This window comes from Nannobrachium achirus (assembly GCF_963921795.1).
Source record: "Nannobrachium achirus genome assembly, chromosome: 4".
Taxonomy (NCBI): domain Eukaryota; kingdom Metazoa; phylum Chordata; class Actinopteri; order Myctophiformes; family Myctophidae; genus Nannobrachium; species Nannobrachium achirus.
Window position 1 is genome coordinate 58586206 of NC_137813.1, and position 26657 is coordinate 58612862.

General features: G+C 44.4%; 2 protein-coding genes across 3 annotated transcripts in view; one reads left to right on the top strand and one right to left on the bottom strand.

Moving 5' to 3' along the window:
• Positions 1-230: 230 nt before the first annotated feature.
• Positions 231-16507, bottom strand: coil (coilin p80). Its single transcript, XM_080723418.1, has 7 exons — positions 16247-16507; positions 12955-14074; positions 10657-10746; positions 10122-10169; positions 8014-8083; positions 3960-4051; positions 231-1117 (listed from the first exon to the last, which is right to left on the bottom strand). The coding sequence occupies exons 1-7, from the start codon at positions 16504-16506 to the stop codon at positions 1070-1072; spliced, it is 1728 nt and encodes a 575-aa protein (XP_080579544.1). The 5' UTR covers position 16507; the 3' UTR covers positions 231-1069.
• A 1255-nt stretch (positions 16508-17762) lies between these two features.
• scpep1 (serine carboxypeptidase 1) overlaps positions 17763-26657 on the top strand; it is a 50103-nt gene continuing 41208 nt past the window's right edge. For both annotated transcript variants that reach the window (XM_080724331.1, XM_080724332.1), the window contains exons 1-8: positions 17763-17880; positions 18389-18537; positions 20362-20451; positions 21385-21540; positions 22521-22595; positions 23218-23290; positions 24895-24932; positions 26490-26618. In XM_080724331.1, the coding sequence (XP_080580457.1) occupies positions 17817-17880; positions 18389-18537; positions 20362-20451; positions 21385-21540; positions 22521-22595; positions 23218-23290; positions 24895-24932; positions 26490-26618 (774 nt within the window). In that variant the 5' untranslated portion in view covers positions 17763-17816. The remainder of the gene's footprint in view (positions 17881-18388; positions 18538-20361; positions 20452-21384; positions 21541-22520; positions 22596-23217; positions 23291-24894; positions 24933-26489; positions 26619-26657) is intronic.

Sequence of the window (26657 nt, forward strand, 5' to 3'; positions counted from 1 at the left end):
ATATACACACACACACACACACACACACTGTATATATCATTATTTTCCATTTCTAGGACATACCGTACACCACCAGGAGACAAAATAAGTCAAATGAATGAGCCAAAACAGACCATTTCAATTTTATGCACTTTCATTAATATTTCCCAGCAGCTGAGGCAATTAACATGGACACATATCTTTTTTTCTTTTCATAGAAAACATCTTTATTCAAATATCCACAGTTGCATAAAACTGTACAATATAAAACCTTCTCAACTAAAACAATTGCCAATGTATTCACTTTGCACTCTTCAGCAATAGAGATAAAACAAAGAAAATGAGAATGATGAACTTTGATGATGAAATATTAACTTTTTTCTTCCATCAACCGGATCCTGCATGCTGGAAAAAACATCTCTGACTTCCAGTGTGAACAAGAACTGAGAACCACTGCAGTGAATTAAAGGCCTAGAATTATTGAATGCTTTAACCAGTGAAAAATAGCAGATATACAAGCTCACAGCGCTAGATCTGCTATTTTTGAAAAATGTGTGCAAATCTTTGAATATACAGTATGTATTTTCAAAGCGAAAGTTTGTAACTCAAATTTTGCTTCTGGGTGGTCCCTGGAACTAGATATTTTGAGATGGGGAGTCCGTGGCCAAATAAATATCATTTTGGGGGTCCTTCACATGAAAAGGTTTGAGAACCACTGACATAGTAGTCTCTCAAGAACAGACTAACTGAGCTCCAGTTCAAGTGAAAAGGACCTTTTATTTGACAATGGCAAACCAGATTGCTGACATAGAAACATAGGTTTTCAAAAAGTCTTAGAAGGATTCAAAAGACACTTATAGAATTGTGTCAAAATTCTAATTTTCACGATTTTTAAAAAATAGCAGATCTACAAGCTCGCAGCGCGGCACTCGGTGCCGCGCTGTGAGCTTGTATATCTGCTATTTTTCAATAGTTAAAGCATAAAATAATGATATACAAAAATGCGTACCCGTTCTAAATGGGTTAAAGTGTGTGTGTGTGTGTGTGTGTACGTGCGCGCAGCCGCGCACGTTTTTGATCTTCTACAAATCTAAATGATTAGCCTTGGTTCCAGCAGGGAGTCCCATCGTTCGGCCACCTGAAAGGGAACAAAAACGAAGACGTCACAAAACTAGATACAAAAAAAAAATCTATATATACATAAATAAATAAGAATAACACCACAAAACCCCTCACTGCGGCCACCAAATCACAACTAAAAAGATTCTGCACATGCAGCTAGTTGTAATCCCCCGCAACTAAAAAAGGGGGGGCTCATGAATAGATTCACTAAAGTAAAGGGAAAGGGCTTCAAAATGTGAGCGGGACAACAATAGAAGGGCTTTGGCTTGTCTAAACATGCTGCTACTGTCAGTGCAGGTCAGCCCCGTCGTTGCTGATAAACACAGTGGGTGGTTTTCTAACTTTTCCTTGTTTCCTTTCTAACGGGTTACATGTACTAGGTCAGGGGTCTTCCACAGGGGGTCCGGGACGCCTAGGGGGTCCCCAGAGTTACTACAGGTGGGTCCTCCAAATCTTTGAGTGATAGAAACCTTTTTTCCCCAGAGTTACTACAGGTGGGTCCTCCAAGTCTTTGAGTGATAGAAACCTTTTTTTTTCGCCTTTTTTAAACCACTTGAACTCTAGTGTCCATATTCTAAGAACTTTAGCCAAAAATAGCCGATCTACAAGCTCACAATGCCTCGCGCTGCGAGGCGTTGTGAGCTTGTAGATCGGCTATTTTTGGCAAAGAGCTTTGGTGTAGACGGGAAAAAGAGCAGACCAGGTACAGAGTGAAAGGTCAAGTTTATTAGGTATTGACGGTTCAAGTGGTTAAATATCTGAAAACACAAACTGACATGAATCCAAAAAACACTGATGATTGTGCTGTCAAACAATGAAACTATATGGAATCTATGAACAGGTGGTGGGGGTCCCTGCTTCATCTCTCTCTCTCAACTAATATAAGGGGTCCTTGGCCTGAAAACATTGAAGACCCCTGTACTAGAGCCCTGCAGCGGGAGCGCACTCCTGCGGGACCTGCAGGACCCGTCACCATGTATTGCGGCGCGGGCGGTAGTTTAATCCCTGCGGGAGGGGACGGGCGGTCAAAATAAACTCGGCGGCGCCGCAAAATCCCGCACTCTCCCGCAATAAGCTTTTATCTATACTTTTAGCAAGATGTGAATATGTAGAGAATCAATGTAACTTCCCCTGCTGAGCGCCTGAGGAGAACGCATGGACCTACAGCACGTGGAATTTCTCTTTCTCTCTCTCTCGCTCTAACCCCCCCTCCCTCCCTCCCTCCCTCTCTCGTCTGTTAACGGCTAAAGTACCATGCATAGTAATACATAAACTCCGCAGGAATACACAAGAGACGGAGGGGGAGAGTGATTTAATCCGGTTCCTCCGGCCGTCCGGACGTAATTGATTGTCTCCGTAACCTTACGGACAACACTCAACCCGACGGATAAAAACCGCTAAAAACATACGTACACATGAACTACCCGTGGCGAACTTGTGTCAACCGTGGGGGCAGTAGAGGGAGAAATGTTTCGTCTTTTTTTCTTGTATCCATTTCGTTGGAGGAAGTAAAAAAACTAACAAAAAAATCACAAATACACGCTGAACAGTGAACAGGCCAGGACGCAGACCCGCATGTCAGCCTAATCAGCGCTCTCTACCAGCTGAGCTCTCTCAAATGCGTCTCTCTCCACTCCCGTGCACAGGGTGTTTTTAGTCGGTTTTGGGTCGGTTTGGGTGGCTACCGTACCGTGGCTCATTAACTGTCGGCGGCGCCCCCATTGAGATCGCGCTCTAGGCGTTCGCAACGGCATGTTCATCCATTCTCCAGTCCTTTTTATATTATACCCGGACAGCACAGTGACTAGTGCCGATGGTTAGTGTCGTTCAATCCGAGTGTATCCTCCAAGCCGGGTGTCTATAAACCTCTCTGTCAACAATGTAGGCGCTATGTATGTAGCATGTTGCATTTGCTCATTGGGAAGATGCATGGGGGTGCCATCTAGTGGATATAGTATGTACATATAGGCTTTATTGAACCCTGTACATAGAGACCGTATGGTCAGTATGAATGTCAACGCAATTACCGTACGTACTGTCTCGCCCCCAAACGTACACAAAATCAACCATACGTAACTATAAATGGCCCTTAACCGGTGGGCAGATATTTGCGGCGGCATTGTCGCTCACTATTTAGCCTAAATAACAACTATTTATTATAATATAGTCCCATCGCCTATGTCCAATCGCAATATAAACACTTTACCTCTGTTAACAACCTCACAAATGCTCCTCTCTCGCGCACGTAGCCTTCACTAGTCCTGTTGGTTTTGGATCTCAATGGATTATACAAACGTCAACGTGCCTTCTTTAGCAAGTCAAGATGTGAATAGAGAACGCAATTCTCCCTGCTGAGTGAGGACAACGCACCCACATTGATACAGTACGTGGACTGCGTCTCTCTTTCTCTCCGCCAAGTTCTCTCTCTCTCTCTCGCCTCTTGCTCTCTCACTCCGTGCCGTGGCTCCCTCGCTCGCCCTCTCCCTCTCTCTCTCTCTTTCTTGTTCTCACCAACTGTCAGTCCGTCACAAATATGCTCCTCGCATGGCGCACATGGCACACTTTTTTGTTTGGTAATGGTTTTGGATCTCATTTCAATGTGCCTTCTTGGGAGGGAGGCTGTTGGACGTTCTGCGGTAATGTGCGCCGCGGGAGTCCGCGGGTCGAAATTCACATAATTTGTTTGTCGCGGGTGGGAGCGGCGGAGAGGAATTGTCTGCGGGCGGTCAAAAATAAAATCATTGCGGTGGCGGGCGGGAGTGGTCAGAAATGATGCGGGAGCGGGATCAAAAAATCAGTCCCGCGCAGACCTCTACCCTGTACTACCGTATGTTCTTTGTTCTGTGCTCCGTCTTTACCTGAGAACCATGGGTGACGGCGTACTCCACACTGTCCACTGTGCCATCTGCGTTGGTGTAGACCAGGTCAAACTTGCCAGGCTCCACAGGAGCTGAGGGACATGTTAGCAGACACACATTTACATTAGTAAACCTGCGGTGTGATGAATAAAGCTTTGGCATGTGCTAGATAGATCCTGGGATGCTATAGTGCAGTGGTTCTCAACCTGTGGTTTGGGGTCCCCAAATAATTTTGGGGGGGTCCCCAGATAATAACTTAATGTGCAACATTGTTTTCTCACTCAACATTAAACAGACCAACATACAATATAAGTGTATACAGGGTATCTGGACATTTCGAAAAATGACAATTTAAAGCTATACTGTGTAAGTTGCTCAACTAGTGGTCAGTAGCAGTAGAGCAAACCGCGGTCGCGTCAGCTTTTTTCGGCCGTTTTTCGCCGCGGACCGGGCATTCAGACCACCGCGTCCGCCTCGCCTCGCCGAGACCTATCCATAGAGGTCTTTCGTGTCCCTCTACGAGCCTCGGTTGGGGAGTTACATGCTAGACTCCTAGCCCAGTGTAAACACTGCAGTGTACTTCCTGAAGAGCTCAGCAGTGTATGATCTGGGCTTTGATTGGCCGGTAGGGAGACACGTGTACAGAATGATGCATATGACGTAATTTTGCCGGGAAAAACAGCCCCGGTCACGGCCACCAGGGCTCATATAAAGAAAAGGCTTTGGGAGCTGAAATTAACAGAGTGGGGGTTCTAAAACTTTAGCGATTTAATAGTTAGGACAATTTTAAGATATGTTTTATAAAAAAAGTTACATAGTATAACTTTAAGGCCTTAAAAAAAAAAATAAGTATAATTTTTATCCCACAATGGACCAATCCCCAATCACATACACACCCATTGTAACTGTTACAATGGGTGTGTATGTGATTGGGGATTGGTCCATTATGTAACCCATTTTCACCCAGTGCCAATTGCTTATGTAATCCTAGGCTCTGCTCTCCCTCTGCCACGCCTGGGGAGACAACAGACTGACCTCATGCTTCCTTCTATGCATGAGGAGTCCAAGTTGCTTCTTTTCACCTGACAGACAGTGGGGATTTCCCCGGTTTGGACGCAGCACGTGGAAGGAACACGTTATTCCAACCAGTTCCTTTCCCCTCCATCAGGCGCTCCGGCTGGCCAGGGGGAGGCATTATAGAGACCAGGATTATTGCATGTTTTTTGTGAGGGTATCTACCCATAACCTGACCTTCGCCAGATGGTGACAGCATTGCGTTGCATTGCTTACCATCTGGGCTCGCTCCAGCAGAACCGATGTAAGGGGCGGGCCATTTTTTCAAATTCTATAGCAGGTGATTGGATATGGCCGTCTCTCTGTCACAGTCTGGGAGTGCCAACTCCAACCACTCATATTGGCCTGTCTGCATGACGTTGCACCCAGAATCTGCCTCCTGGGTTTCCACGTGGTCTGCAATCAGACTCTATTGGCTCAGAGCCGCTCAGAGCCCGCCCATAGCTGCCGCTGATTGGTCCGGCCCGGGACTTTACGAGTGTTATCAACTCTGCCGGACCGAGCCCAGATGGTAAAGCAATGCAACGCAATGCTGCCACCATCTGGCGAAAGTCAGGTTAATCTACCCAAGGAGCCACGGGGAAAACATGTAAACTCCACACAGAAAGGCCCTATCGCCAACCACATTTAGGGAGTGAGCGCTGATGACGCGGAAGGACTTTAAAGACCTTTTAGAACCTCTGGTCAAACATTAGTCAAATATTCGAGGCAGAAATTGTGAAAATAGCGGATTTACATGCTCACAACGCCTCGCAACTCAAGGTGTTGTGAGCATGTAGATCCGCTTGTAGATCCGCTTTTCACAACTGTATAGATCGAGTCAAACTAAATGCAATACCAATCCTACAATTCCAAGTGCTTGTGCAGGGTGGGGGGATCCCCAGTTAAAATATGATTATTTTGGGGGTCGTGGCCTGAAAAGGTTAAGAACCACTGCTATAGTGTATGTAATCAGAATCAGTTCTGAAATACCCTAAACTGAACTGAGCAGCACCATCTTTCACCCTGATGTCAATCAGACTCCATGTAAAAGAAAACAAAAAACCTGTTGAGTCGTAGCCTGGGATCGCTTCCAATTTCGGGATTTTGATCCGGTCGCGAGCGGATGGCGTCCCTACGTCATTTTGTAGTCAAAACGGACTACACTACGCCAGACACACCAAACCGGAATCAGTTTTAACTCTCAAATACCTGGAACGCACCCGAGTCGCGTTAGATTGTAACCACTTTAACCATTATTGTATGCTTTAACTTTAGAAAAATAGCAGATCTACAAGCTCACAGCGCGGCACCGAGTGCCGCGCTGCGAGCTTGTAGATCTGCTATTTTTGAAAAATCGTGAAAAAGTGTGCAAGTCTTTGAATATCTTTGACCCGATCTTTGACCCGACTTCTAAATCCTTCCTCTAAATCAGTGTCTCTCAAACTTTTTCATGTCAAGGACCCTCAAAATTACAGATATTTGGCCACGGACCCCCCCATCTCAAAATATGTTGTTCCAGGGACCCCCCAGAAGCAAATATTTGAGTTACAAATGTTCGCTTTTAAATAGATATATTCAAAGACTTGCAAAGAAATATCACGATTTTTCAAAAATAGCAGATCTACAAGCTCGCAGCGCGGCACTCGGTGCCGCGCTGTGAGCTTGTAGATCTGCTATTTTTCAATTGTTAAAGCGGTCAATAATCCTAGGCCTAAATGGGTTAACCCAAAACAATTCCCTGCGCTCAATGACATATTAGTACCTACCCAATAAAACCCTTGATGCGGCGTAGTTTTTCTTATGTTTTGAAAAGTTTGTTTTGGTATGTCCATCTTTTAGTCCAACTCACGGCGCCTGGCAAGACTACACTCCTCTAGCATTCAGATAGGGATTGGGGAAACAAACGGGGGAAACAAAACAAAGCGACGCCGCTTCTGCCATCCAGTCTAAGATGCCATCCGGTCTAGAACGGATCAAACGACCTGTTTAGTAAACGAGCACCAAGCCTGGTGGTGGTGCGAGGTTAGTTGAGGCGTTAAACTCTTAACAGTGGCCAGGGCAACGTCCCTACAGCACACGTATCGAGGCGAATCCTCCCAGACTAGGCCTCTATTGAAGGAGTCTTATTAGAGAAAGGCCTTTATTGAGCGGTGGAGAACCGCTCCATAGAGTGGCTTTTTCATATCGCGTCATATAAATAACTGTGTTCCAATTATAAACAAATGATCTCAGCGGTTTGACTCATATGGATATGAAGAATCAACTGAATGTTACTGTCGCCGAATTAGTTACATTTTCGCTAGAAACAGGCTTTATCACTTATGAGTGACTGACTATCATAAACCATACAGAGCCACCTCGCCGACAATATCGCAAAGACTCTTTGTTTATTTTTGGACCACAATGCTTATATGAGACGATTTAAGATGACCCAATGTTATTCTCCATAGAGAATTACTTCCGTGGAACCGGGGGATGAGCGAGTCACGTCATGACTTCACTGTTCTATATTGGCTACATGTATTGAAACAAAAACATCCTCATCCCCACCTATTAAATCCCAAAAAAAATATATATATATCCATGGCCAATCAAATTCAGCAGTAAACTCAATCTTAAAAAAGAAAAAGAAAAACGGGATTCATTCATCCATAAATATGAGATGGCAATAGTAGATAGGAAAGCTGTAACACTAGAATTAAACATTAATATTGTATTAATATTTAGTTGTAAAAGTGCAAGTAACTTTAACCGAGGTTAAATACAGTACTCTCACAATATAGGAACATATATATTCTCTCCTGAATTCTCCTCTGCATCGTGCAAAACCTTCACTTTGAATTTAAACTTCAAATCGCCATCTGGGAGCCATGTTCACCCGCAACTGATTCTAAGACATTCTACAGCAGTGGTTCTCAAAGTAGGTCCTGGTGACCCCCAGGGGCCGAGTTAAGACCTCCAAATCTCCTTCTAAAACGGGCAGAAATTAAGTTTGTACCCCGAGAAGCACTGAGCAGCTCCAGCTGAATCTGTTTGGTGATCGGGTCAAAGCTGACGATCTTGCCCTCCTGAAACAGAAAGCAGTGAGTATTTATCTCATTTAAGTGGTTAAATGTCTGAAAATACACATTGACATGAATCCAATATGTAGATGTAGGTTCCTGCTTCATCTTTCTTTCAGCTAAGGGCTCCTTGGACTGAGAAATAAAACTTTCAAAACCCCATTTCTTTCTTTCTTTTTTACATTTTTATCCCACGATTTTGTAACCCATTTTTTACCCGGTGCCAATTGCCTATGCTGTAATCCTGGGCTCTGCTCTCCCTCTACCAACCTGGGGAGGGCCCCGAACTGAGCTCATGCTTCCTTCAGTTCATGAAGAGCGAGCAGGCCACTTTTTATCACCTGACGGGGGGAGCTTCCCCGGTTGGACATAGCGCGTGAAAGGAACATGTTATTCCAACCAGTTCCATTCCCCTCCATCAGGTGCCCTGGCTGGCCAGGGTGAGGCAGTATAGAGACCAGGATTACTGCATGTTTTTGTGAGGATATCTACCCTAGGAGACAAGGGGAGAACATGCAAACTCCACACAGAAAGGCCCTTTCACCGGACAAGACTACAGTGATTAGATGTCCTGGCGTTCAACATTCACTACTAGGGATGCTACGATCGATCAGTGGCCCGATTTAAATTAGCTGATTTATTCAATTAATGACTTGATCTGTGATCAGCCGTCACCGATCCGGAAAGCCGATCTTTTATAATATCGATTTTTGATGCACTTTTACTTTTCCGGACTTTTACTTGTAACAGAGTATTCTTTCCACCACTGGGCAGGCCTAATATTATTAATCGATTTTGGTTATGTGCAATAATGCAACTGCAGACATCCTTTTGTTAGGTATATTAGTTTAAATATTTCTGAATTCCTGTTTCTATCATTTGCAATACTTCAACTGTATGGCATGCTAATGTTTTGTATTTGACATTGTATTTTTGCCAGACCCATGAAATGGGTAGGCCTACATAAGCAAATGTCGGTCTGTCTGTCTGTCCTGGTTTTCTATATAAAGGGTATATATGATGATGACATGATGATGACATGCCTACAAAAGGCATGATGTCATAAATGATGATGACAGACAGGGGGTCTGGCACAACCAGGTTGACCTGGTCTAGTATTACTACATACTAGTTAATAATTCTGCACAGTAAAAATATGTTTAACTAACTGATCTCAATACGTAATTAATCAATAATCATCTATAACAGAGGTTAAATATTTCGGCAGATGTATCGGCAGATCATGAAAAAATGAATCGGTGATCAGAATTCAAAAACGTGATTGGAGCATCCCTATTCACTACCAAATGATTCTGGGTTTTCCCCAAAATTAAATAATAATACTTGTATTCTGTGATTGAATTAGTGAGGGCAGCAAGACTACAGTACTTTTCTGACTTTATTTATTCCATCTTCAATCTTTCCAGATAAACTTCCAACAGTTTTGGTGGCACGCGTGTCAAATCGTCCGGCTTCATCGGGAATCATGTGCTTTACTAAGACATAAGTTATACAGTTGAATTTATATACATTAGTTAGTGAATACATTTTCTCCATATACTTGAATGGGACAATTCAAATGGTAAGACAGAATTAATTTGCAAGTGTGACTCGCCTCGCGGCAACCACACTTGCAACTTCCCAGAATTGCATCTTTCTTGGCCTACTTGTGCTAAAGGCACAAGTTTGCACCTCGACAGAGTGCAGTTCTAGTTTAGTTCTGAGTTGCATTAAGTGCTTAAAGCAAAAATAATTGTCCAAAATCAAGATAAGAAACAGTTTGCAATGATAGGGTCCAATACGGTGGCAACAGAAATGTGTGAAGAGGGAGCAAAATAGGGAGAAAAGGGTGGTAAAAAATATTTGGCTTCTCCGTGGACTGTTTGGCTCATTATCCTTTCTCATTAAACATTAAATTGAAATAGCTAAAATAAAACACACACAAACACTAACTAAGAACTCAAAGCACAGACTGACAGTCCAAAGTCAATTCATTTTCTTCAACACATGAAACGTTTCCAGACTGGTAAGACTATTTACTCACTTTATATTCGGACACCTCGGGTGTGTAGTTCTCAGTCAGCTCTAGCAGCTGTGAACGCACACACGCACAAGCACACACACACACACACACACACACACGCACACACGCACACACGCACACACGCACGCGCGCGCACACACACACACTCACGCGCGCACGCACGCACAGTATAATTAGAATACATATATGACAATAAATAACTGACAATCAAGTCAACTCATCAGGCCGATTTTTTCAAACACATTTTTGGACAGTGCTCCTACAGATTTTGCCCTAAACTCACGCAAATCGGTACACAGTATGTCTACACTCATCTCATCAATATGGATGTCCCATATAGCGCCACCATCAGGCCGATTTTTTCAACCACATTTTTGGACACTGCTCCTACACATTTTGCCCTAAAATCACGCTGCGACCTGACGGTCGCTTATCTCCCGATTAGGGAGTCTTACTGGTATTAGAGATGTCAGATTTGAAAATGATATACTGTGTGTCCACACCGGTACCATTACACTACCATAGCCAGACTTACCTTAAAAGCAATAGACTCTCCCACTGGCGGGGGTGCAGCTAGCAGGGGCATGGTGCTGTAGTCCCGCTTGGGGGCGCTCTCATCTGGATTCTATGTTAAAGAACATGAAGGAAGCCATTCAGTCACAATATAGAACACATCTTATGTGGGGGTAAAAAGAAAAAACAAGACTCAAGGGATGTACTGTAACAATTACCGTAACTGAATAAGTTGAACTGAATTGAAGCCAGGAACAATACATTTTGGGATGTGTGTGGGTTAATAAGAGAACTTGACCGATTAACTCTTTTACCACGGAACGAGCGCTCGTTCTTTGTTTCACGTGTCCGCCGCGCCATAAGGAGCGTTCGTTCTTTTTAATCTTTTACCTGTCTGAGCACTGTAAGCAGATGAGGGGTGGAGCGGGTGTGTACAGTAGCAGCAGCTCCCGTAACGTTAGTGTCAAATCTGGAGCGCACATGAACAACAATGGCGGCGGGATCACTTCTTTGGTGGTTTTCTCAGCCCGGATCTACTTTCTCTATTTCTATGTCTGAAAACTGGTGCAACCCGAGGGGGCCATTACGGAGCTCTCGCTCCGTAATGGCGGCCCCCATAACGTTGTGTTTTTTTTTTTCACGACTCTGTGAGCGATGCAGCCGTCTTTCACACAAGACCACGATAGGAAATAATGGACTGCTATTTTTCTATAAAATCGCAAAGGTAAGCTACTTTAGCCCCTTTTCAACTGCAGCTTTAGCACCACACCACACCGCACCACATAAACATATCTACATTTTCAATTACACAAAAGTACCGCTATTGTTAAGAAACAAATTGACCCTTTTAACTGTGCATATAATACAATATAAATTTGTATTAGAACTATCCTACATTATACTACGCAATAATTGATTATAACTGTGATTATAATACACTATAAAGTATTAATGTATTACAATGATAATTATAATACACATTAGAATCTATTATCATGTATTACAACTATATCCTGGTGGTCTAAATGAAAAGTCAGTGAGTGAGCAGTCATTATGAATTGTTTGGCCCTGTTAGGCCTAGCTCAGACCTACTCTAGATTAGGGCTGTCTTCGACACAGGATTTATGAAGTCGATTCGAGTCGCGGGGGTTAATCCGACGCGTCGACGAATCGTTTTATAGTCTACTTTGTGTAAAAAAAAAAAGAAAAAAAAAGTGTTGCTTTAAACCACGTCAACATAATAGAATAATACATTAAGAGATGAATTGAATACACAGTGTTTTCGGTGATATCGGTGCGCGAGCATAAATGTTATCTGCATAGCAGTGTACAACCATAGAGTTATAACACACCGTTAAAACAAATAAAACATCTCCGCTGTTTCAACTTTGCCCCGTCTCTCTGCACTGTCTGCAGCGTGCAGTAGAGATGAGACATTCGCGAACGATTCCGCTCTCTTGAACGGCTCTTTTAAATGAACGATGGGATCCAGTCCGCAGTCGCGGGACACAGAGCACTGACAGAGTAATGAGTCAGTGTCGAGAACGGATTCATTTCAGAAACTGATCATAAAAAGGTGGAGGCACAGCTCCCAGCTAGAGCCCTCAGTGTGGACATGTCATGGACGCAAACACAGCGAAACACAATCATTCATCATGGATTACAACACTGGAACAATTCAGAAGCACTTTAATTAGAAAATGTAACTTGTAGCCTACACTTGTGTATGTTAATTTGACTTTAGAAGATTGTTTACTACTTCGTGGACGCGCGTTTGTGCTGTGGCAGGTTATTTAATATGGGATTTTGACAGCGTGCTTCCTCCTCTTAACGGAACACTGTCCCGGCTCTGAATGTTTTAACGAAGCGGCGGTTCTGAACCGTTCTGGCCGTTCCGTCTCACTTTCAACCCGACGCTGGTGCGAGACAATAAATAACTGTTCGCCAATTGCTACTTCTCATTGGAAGTACATGACACCACACCAGTCCAGCAGTGCACCGCAGTACTGGCAGTAGTAGGCTATAACTGGTGATATAAAAAAATATATATTTTCGCTTCGACTCAAACAATTGGCGTCGATTCCCGGGGCTTAAAACGACGCGTCGATTCGTCGATTTTTAGAAGACACCCCTACTCTAGATTGGATACTTTTTAGTACCACAATTAGTACCACTTTCACACCACTCTACCCAGGTCCTTGTAGTGGGAAAACCTGGCACAAGTGGGCGGTGTGGTGTGGTGTGGAGTGGTGTGGTGTCTGTGGAAAAGGGGCTTTTTGATGGCCATGAGCAAACTGTAGCAGCTAAATGGGATACAAACCTGCAGGACTACAGACTGGTTGGTGAGGGAATCAGTCTGGTAGGACGGCTGCCGCTGCTGCTGCTGCTGCTCATCGTAGTTGAAGCCGAAGTTTACATGACCTCGCCCTCTCCCATCCCTCCCTCCACCCCTACCCCTCTCCACGGTGCCACCGACCCCTCTGCCGTTGCCCCGGCCGCGACCCCTGGCAGGAGAATGCCCCCCCGTCGCAGCGTAGCCCATCCCAAAGCCCAGCGCCACGTTCGGACGTTTGATCACCAGCTTTATCTCCTCCTCGCTGCTGCTGCTGTCTGAAGAGGCTGCCGCCCCGGAATCGTTCTCAGCTCTCTGCGCGGGCGTGCTGCGTGCAGGCTGTGAGGAAGAGGAACCAGGAGGAGGGGGTTTAGAGGAGGTATTTTTACCACTGGTACCTCCGTTTAGGGCCGGGGTGGCGGGGAGAGGTTTAGCTGAAGACGCGCTTTTCGGCGGAGCCTTTTTGGGGGCCTCGTCACTAGAAGAATCCGTTTCCGACGACGACGGAACAGGAGGGCGTGGCTTCCGAGCGGGCGGTGAGGCTTTGGGAGGAGGCGCTTTGGGAAGAGCGGGCGTGGAGGAGGTAGTTTTAGGAGCTGCTTCATGCGAAGGCGTCTTCTTCTTGCGCGCCTCGTCTTCCTCACTGCTGCTGTCGCTGGAATCCGAAGAGGAGACGGGCTGTGAGGTCTGCTGCGTCTTCCCTTTACCGTTTACGGAGGCCGCCGCTGCCGCAGGCCTGTCGGTGCTGTTGGTCGGCTGGCTGGCGGCGGCAGGGCGGGGCTTACTGGCGGAGTCGGCGGGTTTGGGCGCAGCGTCGCGGACGGTTTTCTCCGGCTCCGCCGTCGTCTTCTTTTTCTTCTTCTTCTTCTTGTGTTTGCTATGTGCGTCGTTATTGCCCCCGTCTTCCGGGGCCTTGCTGCTCTCCGTCTCCATCTTCTCCTCTTCGCCCGTTTTCTTTTTCTTCTTCTTTTTCTTCTTCACACTCTCTCCATTTTCCGTGGGCGTCCCGTCGTCCTCTGTGCATCGCGTTCTCTTTTTGGACTTGTCGTCGGAGGTCCCCGGATGTGAGCTGCAGCCGTTCGCCAGGGCCAGAGTGTCCACCTTCACCCTGTCAAACGGGAGACCAAAGATCATGTCGTTACCGTTTTTTTCTTTTCTTTTGATAAATTAATGCCCTATTTTGCCATGACACGCAAAACTGGCGCAAACAGCCGATCTACTAGCTCACAACGTGATGCGACGTGAGCTTCGTTAGTTGTAGACCTGCCATTTTTCCTCATTGGTAAACATTTTGTGAAGTGAAAGACTTCATCACCAATTAGAAGTGTGACACAATCGCGTATTGCACCTTCAAAGCACTTCAAAGTGTGCTGTGCTCCATGACTAATGTACATTAGTTGATGATGTTGTCACGCGCATACCTCTATTGTGTTGACTGCTGCTACAATGTTGAGGAATGAAAACCAAATATTTTACTCTTATATATGAGATGACAAATACAATTCTTGAAACTATAGTGACTGACTCTTGCACAGACTGTCAATAATCTCGGTCTTATTGTTGACAACGCACTACAGGCTTATTATGATCAATCAATCAACCAATGGGAGTACCAGGGGGTCCCTAAATGATTGATCATTTGGAGCCAATAGATAGATTGATTGAATAAATTATTAGCAGTTCGCATAGGAAAAGCACAGGACAGTACGGTTCAGATACAAGGTCTAAACCCAAGAAAGCACTACTAAGGTTTGTTTGCATTGGGAGGCTTTGTACAAAAGGACTGTTACAGGTATGCAGCTCTCTTTGGGGGTCCCTGGTCTAATGCATACCTAAATGGGGGGCCTTAGTTGAAAATAATCATAATAATACATTGATAACCACTGCTTTACTGTGGTGTGCACGTGCAGTGCTACCAAGAGATGCTGGGCACGAACCACGCCACATAACCTGAGACAGTGGTTCTGTAACCTTTTCATGTCAAGGACCCCCAAATTGACACTCGGACCCCCATTTGAAAAGATACGCCAGGGAGACTTTTTTTTTCTTCTTTTTTACGGCTCTGACAGTGATTCTTAACTATTTTAATTTCAAGGACCCCCCAGTTTGACATGCATTAGGCTACGGACCCCCATTTAATGGCATATCGGTATTTATGTCTCTGACTCTGAGACCCCAATTTATATCGTAAAACCAACGTTGAGAGTGTACAAATCCATGTGGTTCCATTTGTACACTCTCTGAGTTTCAGACCCATATAAGGGACGGGTCCATTTGGTTCCTAACTACAGGGCTACCAAGAATGGACTGTCAGAATCCAGTTCTGTATAATTTTGCGTGTTTGATACTTTTATCAAGCATGGGTCCAATTTCAGCCATTATTGTACAGAAATTAATTTGATTGCTGAAGCAAAGTAAGACAAGTGAATATATATGATCTCAAATGCATCCCCCACACACAAACCCTTATCAGTTTGATACCAAATCCAGGAGAAAATGAAATGACAATTCAGGAGCACTGCAGGAGATGGGGTCGAAATTCAGGCGACTCCTGCCAGATTCAACCCTGCTGCCTAACTATCATTAGGGGACCGTACCTATGTTCCCCAGGTTCTATGTTCCCAACTTACCCAAAAAAGGTCCTATGTTCCCCACTTACCCCCACAAAAAAAGATTCTATGTTCCCTGCTCAACTTAAAAAAGGTTATATGTTCCCCACTCATCAAAAAAAATGCAGGAAACATCCATTTCTAATTATTAATAACTCAAAAGTTAAAACACATAATAATGGGGAGAAATGTCGAATACTAGTGTAGGACAGGGGGCACTGGGGACATCTGGACACACCATACTTGTGTTATGACTGTCTGGACGAGTGGGCACCTGGACATCTGGGCAATGTACATGTATGTGTGCATTTGGAAGAGTGGGCACCTAGACGAGTGGGTACTTCTAAATTAGGATTGCCCACATGTTCTTAGTGCCCAGATGTCCCAACATTTCCTGCATTTGAGTTGGGAACAAATACTATATATATATATATATATATTTATTTATTTTTTGCGGGGAACATACAGTAGATCCTTTTTTTGGTTGAGCGGGGAACATAGAACCATTTTGTGGGGAGGGTGGGTGGGGAACATAGAACCTGGGGAACATAGAGAGGACCCCTCATTGGGCTGGGGACCCCCTGCCCTGGAACTCCCTCCCTCGAGCAAGTACCCCTGGGCGGGGGTCCCCGGACCCCACTTTTGAGAACCAACTCATCCAATCCACCGACCTGACGGTGTCGTTGTCGCGGACCACCAGGCAGCTCTCGGCGCTCGGCAGGTAGCAGTCCTCCACGAACAGCCTGAGGAGGCTCTGGCGGCTGAAGTGGAACTTGTCGCGGACCACGCTCTCCAGGTCGGCGACCACCCGACACCGGTGGAGGTCCAGCAGCAGCCAGCACATGCGGCAGTCCGGCGTGGCGGGCGGGGGGTAGTCGAAGTGCAGCCTCACGCGGATGGTGTTGCTGGAGGAGGAGGAGGAGGCCGCCATGCTTGCGTTTCACAGAAAGAAAACAGAAAAGAAACAAACACACGCCGCCCACCACCGCAGCATGACGCGCTTCCTTTCACAGAAGTCAACTCGATCCGCAATGTCGCCATCTGCTGACGGGGAGGCGAGGGTACATCGACCACAATGATCCAATGATGACAGCTAGTGTTTTTCTTTATGTTATGTTTTGCTTGGACAGACTGGACTTTGCTACTTCCACTGTTGGTGGCACAATTTTCGCTGACATTAGTTTGCTGGTTTCATGGTAGCAACCGAACCTACATATTATATTTATTGTATAAATATAGGCCTATATTAGATATCTGGATGTGCTTCATATGAGATACTTAAAGTGTGGTTCCTGTGGAAATAAGCCTCGGCTTTCTAGGATCTCCTTTTAGTTGACCTTGTACCAGTGATTTGTACTGTCATGAAACTGTACTTTTTTCTATTGCAAACTTCTAATAAATTCTTCAATCAATCAATCAATCAATCAATCAATGGACTGGTATCGCGTCACCTCCGCGATGGACCAGAGTGGCACGTTCGATCCTTTGTATTTTAAACGTATGTAGACTATTAGCCTACATGTGTTTAATTTCACAAAATACATTGCACACTTTTTGAGCTTTGAGCTATCATTCCTGACCTGTCCATGAACCTAAACTAATCCATGATCTAATTATTTCAGTTAAACGGCTACATACAGCTGTCATATTGTTCTGAAACAATACAGAAATATGGAATCCTCTAATCATTTTGTCATTCTCCAAATCTCATCAGACTGTAAACGCAGCAAAACAACTTCCTTCCACGTCATCCAGTGATACCACTCTGCTGTCCACAACGCGTGAGTGTGTACTTAAGTACACTTTTGAGGTATTTGTACTTTAGAGTATTTCCAATTTCCAGTACTTTTACTTCTACTCCACTAAATCTCAGATCCACATATTGTACTTTTACTCCCCTACATGTATTTGAACACTTTAGTTACTAGTTACTTTGCAGATATAAATGATAATATTATAAAGCGTAGGCCTACATTAATATAGCCCTATTTTATATCTTGGCTATTGGAGAATTGATACTTTTTCCACCACCGGCTGAGGCTGTCAACCATAGCTATAGTCAACATGTCAACATACAAACACGTGTGGTTTGTTTGGAAATCATCGTGCGCACTGCGCAGCTGTGAGTTCAGTCAGACAGGACAGGCAGCAGTCAGCTGATCACTATGGTCACATGATCCATGTGGTAGAATAGAAAAGCAGTGAAGTCACCATCATCCTGTCCCGCAGACAACTCGAACAATGGGACATCTGAAAACATCACTCCGTTGCGTCGTGGTTCTTCTCGCCCTGGTCCTCAATACAGGTAGGCTACGTGTACATAAATGTGTGAATTACAAGTGATCTATTCTATTGGAGTCGGACGTATGTGATATGCTGTAGACTGTAGAGAGAGGTTAGCTACAACATGCGTTCTTCTATTCAATGTGAAAGTGGAAGTTAAACGGCCATTCATAGCCATCCTTCCCAAATACTGGATTGTGCGATTTAAACTAATCTGGATAGGCCTAATCTTGAAATGAAATGGATAAATCGGATATGTTATGAGTTAAAAAAAGGACCACCTTTTTTTTATCCTCCTAAAAGTTGACCTTGTACCAGTGAACTGTACCGTCATGAAACTGTACCTTTTCCTATGCAAACTTCTAATAAAGTCTTCAATCAATCAATCCTTTTAATTGATCTTGTACCAGTGAAAAAACGGAAGTGAAACTGTACCTTTTTCCTATGCAAACTTTAAAAAAAAGTATTCTATAAATCAGATCAGTGACCAATAAAGGTGCTATATGTAATTGAACTACATTCCCTCACAGGTCGGTCGAGTCCCTTGCCACCGCCAGATGCTAAAGAAGTGTGGGGTTATGTGCAGGTGCGGGATGCGGCCAACATGTTCTGGTGGCTGTACTATGCAGACAGCCAGACTGCACGATACGACCAGCTGCCTCTGGTGATGTGGCTGCAGGTAAACAAACCACTCTTTTGTGATCTAAAAAAGGAGGAGGCTGGGGGAATCTTCAATCTATAGACCACAGAAGACATTGTTGATGTCCCATTTAAAGGTCTAAACGGTGAAATGAAATCCAATGATCTTGTCGCAGGGTTTATTTCATTTAGGCGTTTAATTTGTGTGGCCAGGGCGGAGGGCACCCTCCGAAACGTTTTCTGTCCTTGCAGATGTGGCGCTCCCCACAATCTGTCGCATTCAGGTCTGACAGCGAGGTCACCGGATCCTCCTGTGCCAGGCTGCGGGCACAGGAGAATGGCACTAGCCTAGCCCAGTGCCCTGCCTTACAAACAAGAGACAATGTATCAACTTCTCATCTAGAAATGGGCAAACGCTGCCCTTTCCTCATCTTCCATCCCAGCTACAGGACCAGCAGACAAGGCGTCTACACAACACTAGCCTTTGTTCCTGTTATTACAGAGACAAAGACTCGCGCTGCTTAGCCCGCTGGCCGCCTGTACTGTAGGTTTTCACTGAAGCGTGTAGTTTGCTGGGAATCATGGGTGTAAGGTGTACTGTAGTATGTGTGGTGCTGGACTTCTGAGAAGGAGGAGTTGGTCTGTAGTCCGAGTGGAGGCCAGTGGCTTGTGCAGTACGAGGGACGGGGGGCATAGAGTCTGCATGCAGTCAGTCTCTAGCCTGGGATCACATCCAATTTGGGGCTTCTGATCTGGTCGGCAGTGGATGGCGTCCTACGTCATTTTGTAGTCAAAACGGACTAAACTCTGGCTGGATGTTAGGCCTGATGGCACACCAAACCAGATGGCACACTTATGTAGTCTCGCGTGGCCAGACTGTTGACTGTGGAATTGACTACTTCTTCTGTCATCCGGTCTGTGATGCCATCCGGTCTAAACCAGATCAGATGGTCCCCCCCCCCCCCCCCCCCCCCCCCCCCCCCTCCAGTGTGGGTACTTTGCGTGACCGTGTGTGAATCAGCCACATGTGTGACGCTAACCACACATAATTTAAACACATACTTGGAGTTAACGTTATTACCTTAACTGCATTCAACCATCTATGACATCAAATTGTCTGCTGTGAGGAAATTAGGTTAAGAAAACGCTGCAAATTGGGTTTGACGCACGCACGCTTCTCTAACCTCAGTGAGCTAGATACTTCCAGTATAGATGGGCCATGGCTTGCTGGAGACTTGTTTGGTTCCGCTACCAGGCATCTTCCACTTGGGATTGTACACAGTACACAACCATGCAAATTTGGGATTGTACACAACCATGCAAATTTGGAAAAAGAAATGCATTGGCCTAATCTGACTTTCCCTAGATTAAGAAATAAATAGCCAACAAATGTCATGGGGAAAAGTATTGTTGTGGTAATGTTGAACTTCATGAATGACTGAAGATGAAACCCTCTCTTAGGCCTTGGCTACACGGAGCTGGATATTTCATATGTCCCGTTTTTTCAGATATCCACATAGAAAAATATCTAGGTCCACACGACAAAGATATCTAGGTCTAACAAGCACACACACAGTAAAGTCTTCAGAGATATCCGGGTTCCATGTCAACACGGATCCAGATATCCAGATATTTTTCAATGTCTCCACTTATTTATCCGGTTTAAAAAATATCCAGCTTTGCGGCAAAAATATTCTGCTTCGTGTGGCTGCAAGCCCCAACAGCATAAAAAAATGTCTAGCTTCAGAAATATCCAGCTCCGTGTAGCCGGCACCTGAATTGGGGAACGACACCACTTTGCGTGGTATGTGAAATAATGTACGAACTATTCCAAAGCCTGGATTAAGCTTTGTGTTGTTCTCAGGGTGGCCCCGGAGGTTCAGGCAGTGGCTTTGGAAACTTTGAGGAGATCGGCCCTCTGGACAGAGACCAACAACCCAGGAAAACAAGCTGGGTAAGATGACTTTTCATAGGTTCACTGTTTTACAATCACTCACTGTTTTACAGTCACGTACTCGATGACTGGAGATTATAACTGAATTGTGGGAGAAAATCTGCAACTTTGCATTGACGGGTACAATGCATTCTATTCATAATATTTGAAGTGTCCGCCTGGCTGTTTCCCATCTATAACCCCTTGTGAACTAATGTCTTTGCCATGTTGAGCTGTAGTTTGAAATTCTCCTCTGAAATGATCTTGTGTACGCTTGTTCATATGGTATCTCAAGAAAAAACTAGACCAGGTCAACCTGGTTGTGCCAGACCCCCTGTCTGTCATCATCATTTATGACATCATGCCTTTTGTAGGCATGTCATCATCATGTCATCATCATATATACCCTTTATATAGAAAACCCGGACAGACCGACATTTGCTTATGTAGGCCTACCCATTTCATGGGTCTGGCAAATAGAAATACTGTTCTTACGAAACAGTGCGGGCTCGCATTTAACACCATATACGGGCATAAAGATCTACCCTTGGCTGCACCTCATTGGCTAAGGGCCCGGCCTTTGTACTGTCGAGCAGAACTTCACTGATAGATTATGTCATTTTGAGGAGAACTTGACTGATAAATTATGTCATTTTGAGGAGAACTTGACTGATAAATTGTCACTTTGAGGAGAGCTTGACTGATAGATTACATAATTTTGAGGAGAACTTGATAGATAAATAACGAAGATAACATACGTGTGCTCGCTTACAGCGAGCCGACAATTTTAAAACTGCACATCCTCAGTAATTTGAGACCATATGTATTCACTGCAGTATTCCTCTTTCCTCAAGTATCTTGCTGCAAGTGCACAGTATGGTCTCAAATTACCATGTTTCTTGGCACAGCAGCGCTGCAATGACTTGAATAACGATGTGTGCGTGCATGTTTCAGGTGCAGGAAGCCAACGTGTTGTTTGTGGACAACCCTGTTGGCACTGGCTTCAGCTACGCGGACAGACCAGACGCTTATGCTAAAGACGTGGCCACAGTGGCCTCAGACATGTTGGTTCTCCTGAAGCACTTCTTCACAGAGAAGAAGGAATTCCAGGTACGACTAGGGAATCGTCTAATCGTGATTATGTGACATTATCGGAATTATTTTGTCATAATCGTCATAATCGTGAATGTTGAAAAATGACAGAAATAGTGGAAATAGCAGATCTACAAGCTCACAACGCGCCGCGATGCGACGCGTTGTGAGCTTGTAGATCGGCTATTTCCACTATCAATGTTATTTTTTAAGTAGTAAGTTGTCAAATATGTCAGTAATTTCTTCATGTATTTAGGTTTTGTGTCATATCTGCCATGTGCAACTTCAAAGCCTAAAAGCCAAACAGAAATGTAATTGTCAATGACAAAAACACAATTAAATCGTTAATCGCCAATTATTTGAGTGACAATTAAAATGTCCTATCGTGACAGCCCTAGGTACGACTCAGTGTTGATTTCGTCGACTAAAACTATGATGAAAAATGTGTGTCGACTGCGTTTTTTTTCACTGACAAACTCAATAAAAATAAAAACTAAGCTGTGATGACTAAAACTAAGACTAAATATATTGACAATTTCGTCAACAAAATAAAAACTAGACTAAAACATCAGGGAGGGACTAGTGGAGGAGAAAGTAATTTTATGTATGGTTGCTCTCAGCCTCAGGTGTTGCTTGTTGAAAATAGCAGATCTACAAGCTCACAACGCGTCGCAGCGCGATGCGTTGTGACGCGCTGAGATCCTCAACCACATCCATGTACTCTTAAACTCAACTGTGTTGTACTTGGTTGCACCGAAAATGGATCTACAAGCCCGCGGCGCATTGCAGTGTGATGTGTTTTGAGCTCGCAGATCTTATTTTTGGCAGCAAAGATCAGGCGTTATGCTTTATCGGTTTGATCGGTGTTGGTTTTATTTGTGCATTATAAATCTCATAAAGTCTCTACGGTCGATTTCTTCTTTCACGTTCCTGTTTTCTTTATCTGTCATTGTAATGATGGCACTAATAAAAGTGCCATGATGGGCTGTGCTCTACAGAATATCCCCTTCTACATTTTCTCTGAGTCGTATGGAGGGAAGATGGCTGCAGCTATATCCCTGGAACTGCACAAAGTATGTGGGTTTTTATTTTTCCCCCTCTCCCATGGACTTCTCTTTTTGACAGTGTTGTTCACTTGCATGTGATGTATGTTAGTCATTTGTGTCATATGAAAATGAGATGGTGTCATAGGATGGTGAGCCAAATTTAAGCTAAAGACGAATGACACATTGAGTTTGTTCCTTAGTAAATGCAGCCCTTCTGATGTCTGAAGCCACACTATGGACATGCAAACCAAAGCAACGCTATGCTTTATTTTTTTAACAATAAAAATGCCATGGAATAATTCAGTTCAAACATGCTAAAAGTCTGATTCCAGGTGAAAATGTTATGTGTTAAATGCAGAATGTTGTCGTTGTCGGGTGAAAACCTTGTATGTCCAAAACCATTCGTTTTGCATTTATCATTTAATTTTTTTTTAAGCTAGTGAAAACAGCCGATCTACAAGCACATGAGGCGTTGTGTGCTTGTACTGTAGATCTGCTGTTTTCACTACCTTTGTGTGGCGGCCTTGTACGATGAAGCAGGGCTTAACTTTGCAAAAAAACATTTGATACTTGGAGATACAAGGTTTCTGCCCGACAGTGACGATATGAATGATTGGCATGTGTTTAATTGACATGTGTCTCTGTCAAGGCCATAGCTAAAGGCATGGTGAAATGCAACTTTGCTGGGGTGGCGCTTGGAGACTCATGGATTTCCCCACTAGGTCAGTATCGGTCAGTTCAGCCTTGACATAATGTTGTCCCTCATACACCTTATAACATTAGAATCACTCTTCAGACGACAAACTCGGGTAAAACTTCACACAGTGCATGCTGGGAAGTTATTGTGTTGGTACTCGACAATTCGGCTTTTTGTCTCAGGGCACCCCATAAATATAGTTTTTAATCCGATGCACCTCTACATTATAATTTTCACTCCCAGCACCTTATATTTATAGCATATCGTCGTTGTCGGGTGGAAACCTTGTATGTCCAAAACCGTTTTGTATTCATCATCTATAAAATGTACTAAAACTAGTGAAAACAGCAGATCTACAAGCACACAACGCATCGCGAGGCGTTGTGTGCTTGTAGATCGGCTGTTTTCACTAGTTTTGTGCGACAGTCTTGTATGATGAAGCAGGGCTTTGCTTTACCAAAAGACAAACACATTTGAAACTTGGAGATACGAGGTTTCTGCCCGACAGTGACAATATTTTAGTGATTATGTTGTGAGGAAAACGTTGAGATAATAGCCATTTTGTTTAGAACTGACTGAAAATAACTTTGTACTTCAAGTTTAAAATGATACTAAATATTTTTTCAAGTGTTCAAATAAATTCCAAATATTATCAAATGATCTCACGGCACCCCTGGACTGCCGTCACGGCACCCCAGGGTGCCCCGTCGCCCACTTTGAAAACCCCTGTCCTAGATGTCACAGAATTCCAGACACATCAACTTGGTTATTTAGCATGCAGGACTTGTAATGTGACATCTCCTTAAGGGTGCACTGGTGCCAATCCTGAGACTGGCTTGGCTTGATAACGGGCTAAAGTACTTGTGCTCAGCATCTGTGAAGCCCGCTGATGCCAGAAACCGATGCCCTCTCCCTGTCAACACGCATTTAGCTCCTTCTCGTTCTCTGTAAAAGTGTCACTTTGTAAATCACTTCTCGACCACTTGAACTACCATCCCTGTTCTGGATGGAACATTCTCTGAAAATGGCCTATCTTGTCGCATTGCGACACATAGGGGGATTTTGGGGCAGGGGGGGAGGCGGGCAAGTACAGTCAACTTGGGTCAAACTTTCTAAGCATAGAGCAGGGGTCTTCAACGTTTTCAGGCCAAGGACCCCTAAGTTGAGAGAGATGAAGCAGGGACCCCCACAACCTGTTCATAGATTCCATATAGTTGCATCGTTTGACAGCACAATCTTCATTGTATTCTGGATTCATGTCAATTTGTGTTTCAGATATTTAACCACTTGAGCCGTCATTACCTAATGAACTTGACCTTCTACTCTGTACTTAGTCTAAAGAGTAGTACTCTTTTTCCCCTCTACACCAAACCTCTTTGCCAAAAATGGCCGATCTACAAGCTCACAACGCCTCGAGCTTGTAGATCTGCTATTTTTCGCTACAGTTCTCAGAATATGGACACTAGGGTTCAAGTTGTTAATATAAAAAGGATTGGAAGATTTGGTCCGAGGACCCCCTGTTGAATAGAGGGTTTAAGTGGTTAAAACCAATTGTTGGTATTCAGAGATGCTGTCTATCTCTGAACACCCCACACGCTAATTTCTTTGACGTTTCTGTCTTCTCTGCAGACTCTGTTATGACCTGGGGGCCTTATCTCTACACCACGGTGAGACGGACACTCATGCACAGCGCACAGAAAACACACCTATGAAATGTCTGCAATGTACTGGATGAACTGAGCTTTGTGTAACATGTCTTGGGTAACCACATGAACCCTAGCTTCCCTATTCTATGCGATAAGGTCTTGCTGCGCGGTCATTATGGCTTATATGGACACGACGGGCTGATAATTCCCCGAGGCGGAGCCGAGGGGAATTATCAGCCCGAAGTGCGTCCCCTCAGTGTGTCCCCCCAGCCCGAAGTGCGCCCCCCTCCGAAGTGCGTCCCCTCCGAGCGCAACACGGTCGCCTTGGAAAACAAGGAAGTGCTGGTCAAATAGAATCCATTTTCTGTTACTGCGTCGTCTATTTCTCGCCTCAAATGGTTTTTAAAACATTTTTCAGAGCAACGTTTGGTTGTAAATTACGCTGTGTGTTTGTTTACATGGCTGCCATGTTGGATACGGCACTAAAAACACACAGTGCATCCTGTCTGCAGCAGCTGCTCTGAGCCTTTGATTAGGCAGCGGTGAATTATAGAGCGGAGCGGTCATTATACGCTCATAATTCACCGCTGATTTTAGCGCTCGACCAATCAGAATCAAGCATTCAACCAAGCCGGGTAATAATTGGTGAGAAGAGGCAGACGTTGAGCACTATATGCCGTCGACTACAACAAGTAAAGGGTGTGGTTTAACTCATTACGCACTTCAGAGCTTCTATTTGCCATTCAGAAAAATATGTTTCCTTTCTCTTAACTTGCGCTACATGTGGTTAGTGACAACTGAGTTGTGCATGTCTCGGCTGCAATTACCTTAACCTTCAAATCAAGATTATGATGATAACCGCACACAGAAAAAAAAACGGTGTACTGAACTTAAAGGAGTAGTTCACCCAAAAGAGTATTCTACACCCCATGAAGCCTTGAATTCTTTGTCTCATTGCTAAGCTAATAATGATCAGCAAAAAGATGCTAATGTTTCCGATAGGAGAATCCGCAACTCTGCAAGTCATCAAATTAGTGGCTTAGGATTGCGACAAAAACTAAAACCTTTCCCTGAATTCAAGGCTTCATGGGGTGTGTATTTGATACAAATCACCCCATAAATTACTTGAGTCCAGAGCCAGTAGAGTGGTACTCCGACATAAGTCTTGGGCCATGCGAGGCGGCGTGAGCATGTAGATCTGCTATTTTCACAATAGAACCATGTTATACCAAATGTAATGTAGCACTGTAATATTGGATCATTCCGTCCTTGGCAATAAGCAATCCTACTGTTTGAATGCTTTACAGACGCACACATGGGAGCAAAAATAATGATAGAAAAAAATACGAAGGATTTTTTCTTTTTCAACTTCGACGTTCGACTTTCTCTGGTGGGAGTCGACTTGTGTAATGAAGTCGACTCAGTCGACTTGTCGACCTTTTCGTTAATGCCCTACAGTACAGTGGTACTGTGGGTTTCTAGGGCCACTACAGTGGTACTGTGGGTTTCTAGGGCCAGTACAGTGGTACTGTGAGTTTCTGTCTCACATATCTTTCCGTTGCCGTCTCCTCTGTCCAGTCCCTGTTGGATGACTACGGCCTGTCGGAGGTCAGCAGTGCAGCGGACGCTGTGAAGAAAGCAGTGGAGCAGGAGCAGTTCCTGAAGGCCACAGAGCTGTGGTCCATGACTGAAACCGTGGTGGAGCAGGTTGGTGCCAGGGCAGTCACCAATAGAGATCTTTAGTAT

Bases quoted from the DNA above. Each gene is read 5' to 3' on its own strand.
- coil (XM_080723418.1), bottom strand. From the start codon at position 16,506: ATGGCGGCCTCCTCCTCCTCCTCCAGCAACACCATCCGCGTGAGGCTG. The intron at 14,075-16,246 runs GTCGGTGGATTG...CCCGTTTGACAG, and splicing joins CGCGACAACGACACCGTCAG to GGTGAAGGTGGACACTCTGG. The intron at 1,118-3,959 runs GTAAAGACGGAG...GTTCCCTTTCAG, and splicing joins CCGTCACCCATGGTTCTCAG to GTGGCCGAACGATGGGACTC.